General features: G+C 41.1%; 1 protein-coding gene across 9 annotated transcripts in view; it reads right to left on the bottom strand.

Moving 5' to 3' along the window:
* The window catches only part of EXOC2 (exocyst complex component 2), a 197,685-nt gene that overhangs the window by 88,018 nt on the left and 98,011 nt on the right, over nt 1-11,656 (bottom strand). For all 9 annotated transcript variants that reach the window (XM_025202401.1, XM_025202399.1, XM_025202400.1 and 6 more), the window contains 3 exons: nt 10,783-10,851; nt 7,914-8,071; nt 5,589-5,710 (listed from right to left, as the gene is read on the bottom strand). In XM_025202401.1, coding sequence (XP_025058186.1) covers nt 5,589-5,710; nt 7,914-8,071; nt 10,783-10,851 — 349 coding nt within the window. The remainder of the gene's footprint in view (nt 1-5,588; nt 5,711-7,913; nt 8,072-10,782; nt 10,852-11,656) is intronic.

Below are 11,656 nucleotides of genomic sequence, written 5' to 3' on the forward strand. Positions count from 1 at the left end.
TCGTGGAAGGTAGCCAGAAGCTGAGCCCTGTATGCTGCTGCAGGAGCTGCCTAGCTGAAGCTTCCTTCTCACCCAGAGAGGCACAGCAGGAGCAGGAGCCACCACTGGAAGTGAAGGGAGCTGAACTGCACCTGGGCAGCTGCAGCCACACCAGAAGCAGCCCTGCTGGTAAGCTGTGCATGCTGGCTGGGGTGCACCTGGCAGGAGTGCAGCACAGGCTGCCCCAGATGGGAACAGACAGGGCTTGGCCCCTGCAGAGTGCCACAGGGGTAGCTGCGGACTGCACCACCTAGGCACGCACCCCTTGCCCCCTCCTCCCTTCCCTTACTCCTGCCCAGCTCCCAGGACCTAGCACCCAGGCATCTCCCCTCCCTCTACCAGAGGCACACGCGCTCCCCACCAAATCCCCTCCCCCTTACAGGGCAGAAGCATGCTCCCTACCCACCCACAGCCCCATCACATATAGGGAGTTCTGGTGAGTTGTTGTGGTGTGGGGGAGGGTGCTGACCCAGCCCACAACAACTTATCAAAACTCCTTATCTGGCTCCTGAGCTGAAAAAGTTGCCCACCCTTGGTATAAATGATCTAAATCAAAGATTTAGTCTTCCTGGTTATTTGCTGGGATTTGGAGCAGCCTTGGCTTACCTTCTCTAGCAATACTACAGCAATATTAGCATATCAAGGAACTCTTGGGCACGTCTTCCTCCTAGAGGCACTGACAAACTGAATAGGTTCAGGGGAGAAGCAAGGGCAAGAAACGCTACTAATACCTTGGATCCAAGTAACACCTTCTCAACAAGACTTCTGAACCACAGCAGCTGCTGCTGCTCTAACCTCTCTCAAGTTGAAGTTGCACAGATTCTTCACAGAAGATGAACAGATCATCTTGCAGCCATGGGCACTAAAAGGGAACTAAGGTGTATCTGAGGGTATCCTGAATCTTATACTATCTGCCAGTGTATGATTTAACTTCCAGAACAAAAAGAGTCATATTCCACATGTGAAAAAATGAATGCGTGGACTGGTACTCCCTAACAACTGGAGATCTATGAAGAACACTGGAAGGCATTAATATTGTGACTTTAAAAAAGAATAAGTGGAACAATCCAGGTAATTAAGATTATATCAATTCTAGCCAAAACACTGGAAAGGCTGACATGGTCATCAATCAATAGAGAACTAAAGAAGAAGAATATAATCAATGTTATTGTCAATTAATTTTGTCAATTAATATTATTCATGGATCTTGTCAAAAAAGCCATTTTTAGGTTTAAATATCTGAATGATTAAAATAACTGTATATAGTATAATTCAAACATTTGCAAACTATTACCCTAGCAGCTCTATGTCATTTTGATTTAAAAATCAGAAATATGAAATAAAGTATGTTTCAAATGAATTAAGGGATGGTCAGTTCAAAAGATCAAGAAATGGTTATTTGTTAGGATACTTATGTTTCTTCTTCAGGTCTGGGAGAGAAGGAGACCTGAGGAAGGGTAGCATGTGCCCCAAAGCTTGTCAAACTTCTCTCCCAAACATGGAATTAGTCCAATCCAATTGGTAAAGATATCACAATAAGCTAATAAAAAACCCAAACAAACCCCTTCTTCTTGTAAATGAAAAAGGCATCCATTGCATCATAAAGAGAATTTTGTCCAGGGCTTGTTTTCCACTAGAATTCCACAGATGGAACACATTAAGACGAATATAATATTCAGTCAAATGGAAAATGCTTAGAGTTCCAGAACTGAAATTCTCAATTCAAGCTTTATATGACATATGGATCTAAACAGTCCTGATTTTAAGGGTTCAAAATTCAAATTTTACTAATTTTGAGGGATGCGGAGGAAGAAAAAAAGAGGATGGTTGAACGGTGCTTTAAAAGAACAAAAAATATTGTTTTTTAAATATTTTAAGTTTAACTTCATTTTTAGTTTAGTGCTAGAAATTTTAAAGCTCACTGGTCTTGTTCAAATAATAAATGCACAGCCTACAGTAAAACAAAACAAAACAAAACAAAACAAAACCAAAAACAACCTTCAGAAACCCCCCTAAAGAAAACAAAAAACACCCTTTAAACTCATTTTTAAAGTCTGCATTTCTGCAGTTTACTCAACTCTATATAGTTTCTTGCCAGCTCATCTTATGGGCTGTTTCCTGGCCCTGTGGCTTCAGTTGTGACCTGTCCCAGAGCTGGTGACCCAAAGCTTCCTAGCTCCTTGCAAAGGGATATGGAAACTTCAGGGATATGGAAACTTCAACTTGCTATAGGGCTCTTAATTTCTGAACTCTAATCCTGACTGTAACCTTATACTGGTAATGGCAGGGCACTGGCAATTTGGTTCACCTGACCACTGTGGCATTTCCTCAGGTGAGCTGAACCTGTCACTACAATGAGAGAATAGATGATCTATGCAGCATTCTTAAGGGCCAGTCAGCGTGAGGTCTTCTGCTCTGCTGCCCTGAAAGGTGCCTATAACAGAATGCACCTCCAGGGACAGCTGCAGTGTGCCGTAGAAGCCACACACCACCCATTCTCCTACTCCAGCTTCCCCAATCTGGCATTCATGTCTGGCCTGCCCCGTTCTGATGTTAACATGAATAGTATTGGGAGACTGCCTACAGAGAGCCAAAGCTCAGCTTTCAGTTCCTTGCTCTGCTCATTGTTAAGTTGCCAGTCAGCCCATTCTCATATCTGAACTTGAGCAGGGCTTTCTCGCTGTCTGCATTTCAGGACACCTGACAAGGCCTTTACTTTTGCCCATCCCATTCAGGTGACCTCCTGGAACGTCTACCCCTCCAGGCCCTTCTCTATGTACTAATCCCAATCTCATGCCCTGGGCCACAATCAAGGCTGCAAATGCCAGGCTCAAAGCCCACAGTTCAAGATGCCAGTGTGCACCTCTGGTCTCTTCCACTTGCTCTCTCTCCATGCTGGGTCCCTGGCCCCACTGTGCTGGACCCTTGGAATGCAATCCTCAAACTGTGGAGTAGCTCCCTGGTACTCTCTGTAATGGCATCCTCCCTTGGGACCCCTTCACAGTCTCTTTCCCCACCTTAAAGTGCTCCGAACACCACAATTTAACACAAACCCCAAAAAGTAACAACATCAAAACACATAACTTATCTCCATGTATAGTGCTCCTGCGAGCTCTTTCTGTTGTGAGGATCTGGCCCAGCCCTAGCCTCAGGCTTATATGCCCCCCTGACTCCTCCTACATCCAGTCACATGACCAGATTCCCTAAGACGACAGAGTCCAAGTGTTGCCAATTGTCTCAATCAGCAACAGGGCTTTCATTAGTTGCTCGGAGATCTGCTGCTCATCTTTTTGCAACCTGCATTCCCTAGCCAGCCCTCTGTAATACTGCCCTTTCTTCCTTCCAGCAGCAAGGGTAGGGCTTCCCTGCTACAGTGCCACATAGGGTCATCAACTCTGGCATGGTAGCAGCAGAACAGATAGCCCCACTCAGCATGCTTAAGGACAGAAGAGCAAGCAGGGACATGCAATCTGTACAGTACTACTGCATTGTTCCAATTATAGGTCAACTTTGCAATTGACTGCAATTTTTATAGATTTTTGAGGGGCATAAAGGTCAACGTGTAATTGGAACAGTATGGTAGTGAGTAGGTGGTGATTTTGTCTCTGTACAGTCTCTTACAATGTTAAGATAGAGACTGGAATATTGCAAAAAGTTTGTGTCTGCACTGAAAAAAGGAGTTTGAAAGACTGGGAAGGGTGGTGAATAGAGCACAAAATTGATTTGAGAGCCCAAAAAAGTGCCCTACAGTAAAGACTGAAGCAGCACAATCTGCTCAGTTTATCTAAAAAGATTAAGATGTGATTAGAGGGTGTAAGTATATTCACAGGAAGAATACACTAGGTAATAAAGGAGTTCTAATGTAGTAGAATAAGGCATAACAAGAACCAATAGCTGGAAAAATCAAGTCAGACCCATTCAAATTAGAAAGTAAAAGCACCAGCTTTTAACGATGAAGATAATAAACGCTTCACAGAAACTACCAAATGAAATAGTGTATTCTCTATGTCCTGAAATCTTCTTATAAAAAGGCTGCATTTTTTTCTGGAAGATATGCTCCTATCAAACAAGCTGCTGGGCAAAACTTTATACCTTTTGTCCTACAAGAGGTCAGACTACTTGATCCATCTAATGATTACTTCTGGCCTTAAATTCTGAATCTAACCTACCTCCAAGAACTGCAGAGATGAAGAATGAGTACCAATGACAAGAGCCAAGAATGCAACTTGAATGTTGCATATAATTTTTTTAATTCCTTACTTAAGAGAAAAAAACCTATGGCTCCTGCCACACATTACTCCAAGACACAATTAACAGATTAATCATGTCTTAAGTTATAACTCGGTCACACATTAAATCAATGAATGGAGTCATAAAAGGAGGAGTAAGCCACAAAATTATTCCACAAAAAACGTGTAAAAACTTTGCAGCTGCTTCCTATCATGCCATTAATTGACCATGTGGCCGGGTGTACCCGCGAGGCTGGAAGCCTGCAGCTGATGGGACTCACTGCCACAGGAGCATATGAGGTGCCTCCACTGCTAGAAGCCTTGTCAGCTGTGGGCTCCCAGCCTTGGGGAGTGCATAATGCTGAGGGGGCTCCCAGCTACAGGAGCTTGCTACTTGCTAATACAGAGGTAGCCCAGGATCACGATCCCAGGCTTCCCCTGAAACAGCAACAAGGAGTGATGGGATCTGATGTTCGATCCCACAGTCATACCTCCTGCCATGCGTGTGTGGCATGGCAGGATGCACAATTGTGTGGATTGTATTCAGATACCATAGCACCTTTACCTGAATGTTTGACAGGCATCTACAGAGCAGCATATCAATAATGAGTACTAGTATGAATGAACAATGTTGTTAGGAAAAGTACAAATGAATTAAGACTTGGTCAGCCTTATGGAAGAAAAACGAGAGGTTAATTAGCGAATAAAGTGACGACCGTCTGTTAAAAGGAAAAAACCCCTCATAATAAAAGGAACAAACACGAACTGTCAGAATAAGTCTCATATAATGACATTTGGTGAATCAGAAGGGAGGTCACAGTAGCATAACTAAGGGTGGTTGAGCAGGGCACCCATCCCAGGTGCCAACTTAGTAGAAGTGCCAGAATTGTCCGCATCCCGGGGAAGTACAGTAGAAGTCCCATAGCACTGCTCTTGCAGAGGCAACTGGGTGCTCAAACACTGCACTGCTGCTGTAGGAGCAACAGCCGGGGTGGGAAGACCATGGTGCAGCAGCAGCACCAGCAGTCATTGCCAGCATAGGTAAGACTCCCATGCCACCTCCCCGCACACCTCCACAAAGTTACAATCCTCATCAGCAATTCCCCACCCCTGCATATTTTGCCCAGAATGCAAACCCTGATCATTACACCCCTGGAAGGTCATTGCTATGTTCTTGTTAGGTGCTGAAAATTTTTTTATTAAAATGCAGTCAGATTTAACCAGGCTATGGCTTCCTTATATTCTCTCATCTATCCATCATTTTATTCTCTCTTTTCTTAGACAAAAAGTAAAAAGTCCTGCAGGCTCCTTTTTGATTACCTTCAGCTGTGTGTTGTAAGGTTACCATTATGCAACGCACACGAAGGTCCAAAATAAGATCTTGGATGATCTGAAGCATATCATTTGGTATTTCGAGAGCAGTAAGGGACTCATAAGTAAGCCTGAGAAGAGAATAAAATAAAATGAAGCTTAGATTTGCACCTACAGTTCTTTAAACAAATAGATAAACAAAGTTAATCAGAAGTTTCTTTTGCATATGAATACCATGGTTCCTTCAACAGTATGCATTTTAAGTTGTGATTATCTAGTGGCTATCACGGGTAAGTTTTACTGCAAGGTTCACTTAACTGCTTGGAACAGAGCTTCATTGTAGGGTAGGAGCAATGTCTCCTTTTCAAGGACCAACATCTACAATTCTCCCTAATTTATATAAACGGGCACAAAGGAGAGTTCTTCACATTTTAGTAATGCTCATGCATTTGGGCAAGAGCAAAACAAACACAGGCAATGCCACTTTCCTCCAATTCTGATCTTAAGGACACAGGTCCTGGAAATCGTTACCTGCAGGAACAAGGTTCCAAGAGTTGACACTTGATGAACTTCTGCCCACCATAAAGACTTCTGTGGAGTTACAAAGTTGCCACCTTCTCTGGTCCTGTTTCTCAGCAAAACAGTCTTTGGGAATGGCCAACAGCAGGAAACTTACTGGCACAAATCTAACATTCCCAGTGTGCAGACTTGTATCACTGTCACAGATTCATCCCAAAATCAAGTTGCCTTTGGTGTTCACCATGTAGCATTTGTGGTCATTCTCCCAAATATTCTTTACTCTGGTGATGCTTAGTATCTATTTGTAGCTAGTGTGAAATTGTATTCAGTTTTGTCTTTTACACCTGTCCTTTTTATCCCTTTATAGTATTTGATACATATGTACTTTTGTACATGATGTAACCAGAAGATAATCAAGTAAGATATTTAGCACACACCCAAAAGACATCTTGCAACCTCTACAACTACACTAAAAGCTATAATTCATCCCCAGAACCATCTATCCTGTACCATGAAAGATCCAGGGTTACTAGGGAAAAATAGTAAAATGCTACAGGACCACACTAATTAGGACTAACTCCACTGCACTTATGAAACATGCTATACTTGACTGAATCCATTTCTCACCATCTTTCCTGGGTCAACCCTTGTAAAGTGCTTTGAGAACTGCAGCTGCCAAATCAGGTCTAGTTTATTACAATACAAATCAGACCAAAGACCATGCATTTCTGTCATTCACAGCTCAAAAGGATCTTGACCCTGGCCAGGAACCTCCAGGTCACTGTACTATAAACAGTAACTAACAGTTGGCATAACTGCTAGCACTGCTTCAGCTAAGTATGCCCAGCTCTTTCCATCGGATAGACTATGTTGGGGGAATAAATTGTGGGGTTGTAAAAAAGGAAAGTGTTGTCATAGGATCCCTGCCTCATCTGTTTTAAAAGTTGGAAGGTGTGTCATAAACACAGTAGGAAATTTCAAGAAGAAATAAAATTTACATTGCTGATGCAGTTGGATGGTGCCCCGGGGAACTAAATTTTAGTCTGGATTTAGAAGAGTTGCTGTATGATACTGGGCAAGTCCCTTACACAAAACTTTTCATATGTGTTCACAATTTGTATGTTCCTCATTGCATGGGCACCCTAGTTGCCACTCTGGAGTCTCAATCGCAGAAGTGCTAAGCATTCACTGTTGTAACAACTGAAATAAATGAAGTTTTACGTTGAACATATGAAGTGCTTCATAATGCTACACACTCTTGAAGTAGAGGTATCTCAGATAGGAAACTCCAAATGTGGCAGCTTCTAACCTTAATTGCTCAGTGTTTCAGGTACATCTGTGAAATGGGGGAAGGGGGAGGGAGCTCATACCCTCTACTCACAAAAGTGTTGTGAAGATGAATTCACTAATATTTATGAAATTGCTTAGATACTACAGTGAAATGTACCAGAGAAAACCTCATGAGGAAATTAATTATGTATTCACAGTGTGGTGTGAATGGTGTGCAGTAAATAAGGCAAGAAGCCACACATTCAATGCCAAGGAGAAAGTGAACTATTGAGCAAGTGCACTGAATGAAACAAGAGCTCTGTGGAAAAGCAGGATTGTGATCATGTCATTAAAGACTACCTCATAATGCATATGCACAAAGAGGGATGAATTACACCTGCAGAGGCAGCTTTAATTCGAGCACTTCGTAACTTTTACATTCTAACATCTTTTTAATGTATATTATAAAATAAAAAAAGCATAGTTTGGCTGATACTTCACACACCAAGAATTCATGCCAGAATACAAACCAATAACTCCACTTGCCTTACAGTCTGGATAACATGTGTTAACCACTGTCCGGAAAGTTCAGACTTCATCTCCCAACCACCATACTGTCTCAACTCTCCTTCTCTGAGGCTGAAAGGTAGCAAAGCTCCCCGAATCAGTCTTACCAAGGACTGCATCATCTCCTGGATCATTTTCTGTAACATGAAAGAACACCACAAAAAAGTTTAAACACGTACCATGGTTTTTAAACAGTTGTGTATTTGTTGCAAATTTCATTTATTCAAAAGGAATATATTTTAACTTAGAACTGTACAATTGTGGTGTCCCTATATAATCAAAACAAATATAAAACAAAAAGTATTTTATGTTAAAGTGATGGAGTCTAACACAAACAAAAGCAAGGGGGTCCAAATTATAAAAGGGATGGTAATAAAATACCTTGCTGGTAGAGGCTACTGTCAAATATCCTTTGAACAAAAAAAAAAGAATGAAGATGTTTTAAAAGAGATAGATGGTTTGGTGAGCTCCAAGCTTCAGAAACCACAATGATCCAAAAGTAATTGTTACAGAGCTTTCAAATGCAACAGTGGGATTCTTAAATGGCAAAAGACCTGTGAGCAGGTATACCTGCTAGTACATGATCTCTCTCTTGTTAAGAAACTTTTGGGCCTTTGGATGATCAGGGTGTAAAACCGGTGCTAAAGAGTGACATGGCCACTGCTGAGAAACTAAATGTATTCTTTACATCCATCTTCACTGTGGAAGATGTTAGGGAAGTTCCAACACTAGATTCACTCCTTTCTAGGAACAAGTCAGAGGAGCTGACCCAAACTGAGGTTCAGTAGATGAGGTCATACAGGAAATTGATAAACTAAATGGCAGCAAATCACCAGGACCTGATGGCATTCACCCCAGGATCCTGAAGGAGCTCAGATTTGAAATTGCCAAACTCCTAACTACAGTATTCAACCTATCACTAAAAACAGCCTTGGTACCAGAGGACTGCAGGGTTGTCCATATGACTCCCATATTTAAAAAACACTCAAAAGGGGATGCAGAGAAATGCAGACCAGTGAGTCTAACTTCTGTTCCTGGAAGACTGGTAGAAACAAGAATTATAAAAAGAATTTTTATATTCTGGTTCCCCATCAGAGGCCTTAACAAAGTTAGGTAGTAGTGCAATTATGGGGAATGTCCACTAATGATCAGAAATTGGCTCCAACATGGAAAGCAAAGAGGGAGTATAAATGGTTAATTTTCAGGATGGAAAGACGTAAACAGCACGGTTCCCTTGGATCTGGGTTGGGACCAGTGCCATTTAACATATTCATAAATGCTCTGGAAAAGATGAGTAGCAAGGTGGCAAAATTTGTGGATAACACAAAATTAGGCAAAGTGGTAAAAACCAAGGAAGACTGTGAGGAACTATAGAAGGATCTGGCACGGTTGAGTAAACAGGGAACTAAATGGCAAATGCAATTCAGTGTAGATAAGTGTAAAGTGATGCACATGGGCAAAAATAATCTAAACTATACCTACATTATACCTACACTATAGTTTCATAGTTGATAGGGGCTGGAAGGAACCTTACAGATCATTGGGTCCAGCGCCCCTGCACTTGGGCAGGAAAGATGGCTGGCGTCACTATGATGGATTATATACATTAGCTGTTACCACACAGGAAAGCGATCTGGGAGCCATTGCGAACGGTACATGAAAACCTCAGCTCAGTACTCAAAACCCATCAAAAAGGCAAACAAAATGTTAGGGATTATTAAGAAAGAAATCATAAACAAAACAAAGTATCATTATGCCCCGTGTCTACACCTTGAATATTGTGCTCAGTTCTGGTCCCTGCACTTAAAACAAGGATATAGGAGAACAAAGAGAAAGTACAGAGAAAGGCAACAAGGATGATTAGCAGTATGGAAGGGCTTCTATATGAGGACAGACTAAAGAGGCTAGGCCTATTCAGTTAAGAAAACAGACACTTGAGGTAGGACATGATAAGGACTTACAAAATACTAAAGGGTGAAGAGAAAGTAAATAGGGATTTATTATTTACTCTCTCACATGATACAAATACTAGTGTCATAAAATAAAACTAGTAGGTGATAAGTTTAACTGACAAAAGGAAGTTTTTTCACATGGCGTGTCATTAAAGTGTGGAACTCATGGCTACCAGATGATGTGGAAGCGGATAATTTAGCCAGATTCAAAAAGGGACTGGACAAATTCCTGGAGGAAAGAGGCATTAGTAGCTACTGAGCATGGAAGTGAGGGGTATAGCCTCTGAATTAGAACTTCCTAGACCTTAAATGCTAGAAGTTGCAGGTGAGAGAGGAAGAGCAGAAAAAAACCCTGATCATACCCAGTTCACTCTTTCTTTCAGCATCCACTCTGTCACTGTGACACACGATACTGGGCAAGATGGACCTGTGGTCTGACCCAGTAAATGGCAGTTCATATGCTCTTTGAAAAGTGACTAAAGCAGTGATTGTTAACCAGGATGGTGCAAGATCCTTTTAAGGATCTCACATAAGATTAGCACGACACAAGATTCACAAGATAAACCCAGAGATTTTGAATAGCAATCCAGTGTCAAAAAACGTTATGCCGTTGTGGTCTGAGCTCTCTGCAACAGAAGAACTGCTCTGTTATTTTTCCAATAGTCATACAAGTGAAAGCTAAGAGCTGGCATTTTCTGAGAGGTGCCTTGAGACTACCTATGAGTGTTTTGAGTCTATACAAACTTTTGAGAATCACAGGAGTAGAGATTTTGGATACCCAAGCTGAGATAGCTTAGAGGCCTGTTTTGTTTTTGTTTAGAGGTTGGTATTTGGCTTTTTAGGGTATCTTGTTTTCTTTTGAGTGTTTCTTCATCATACATTTGTAAACAGCTTACCTTGAAATCATTTTGCTTTTGTCTAGCATTCTTTTTTGATCTTTCCATTTGGCCAGACTTCTCAGCAGTCTTGTTAAAAAAAAATAAAAATAAAAATAAGTAAAGAGGGAGGGAGAGAGGAACACATTTCAAAAGCTATAAATATCTGGTCACAACAATTTAAATTAATTCAAGAAAAGGTTAATCAAACTGAATGGGAAAAAAATCACTGGCAAAAAATGCAAGTTACTTCTACAAACAAAGTCTACACACACCAAACTTTATTTACAGTAGCTCTCAACCTGCTAACATTAAAATGTGGAGCACAATGTTTAATAAAGAGTCAAAATAAAGGGGCAAGTAAAATAGTAGCGCAAGAAGAACAAGCTGCACTGATGTTAAACAATATCTTCCTATTATGATTCAGCATTTATATGCAACTTTTAAAACAAAGATGCTGCACTATGTGGCCCAATGCTGCAGTATGTTTGCATGAATACGTTCGTCAAGTTCCCAGTTTGAGATGTGCATGAATTGAAATTAATGAGCAGATTCATCAGCATATCTTCCTTGGACAGATTACATTTGACAAATTTTGGAAACACAAAAAGGATATTTGCACTAGAGTTGATATTGTAACAAGTTATGTGAAAGGGGAAAAACCCCCCACATTTTGACTAATGTTCTTCCTGTTAATTTTGAGATACAAGCTATAATTATATTTCTAGATGAAGCTTGCAGGTAAACAAAGGAAATGGCATAAAAAAGAACTACTGAAACAACTAGTTTAAAATCAGTTTGCATGATTTTGCAGCTAAGAGCTTTGTAAGTTTAATGTATGTATAGAGACACCTACTGGACAGAAGATATGATAGCAGAATTGTTGGGGGGGGGG

Source organism: Alligator sinensis, unplaced genomic scaffold (genome assembly GCF_000455745.1).
Source record: "Alligator sinensis unplaced genomic scaffold, ASM45574v1 scaffold579_1, whole genome shotgun sequence".
NCBI classification, from domain to species: domain Eukaryota; kingdom Metazoa; phylum Chordata; order Crocodylia; family Alligatoridae; genus Alligator; species Alligator sinensis.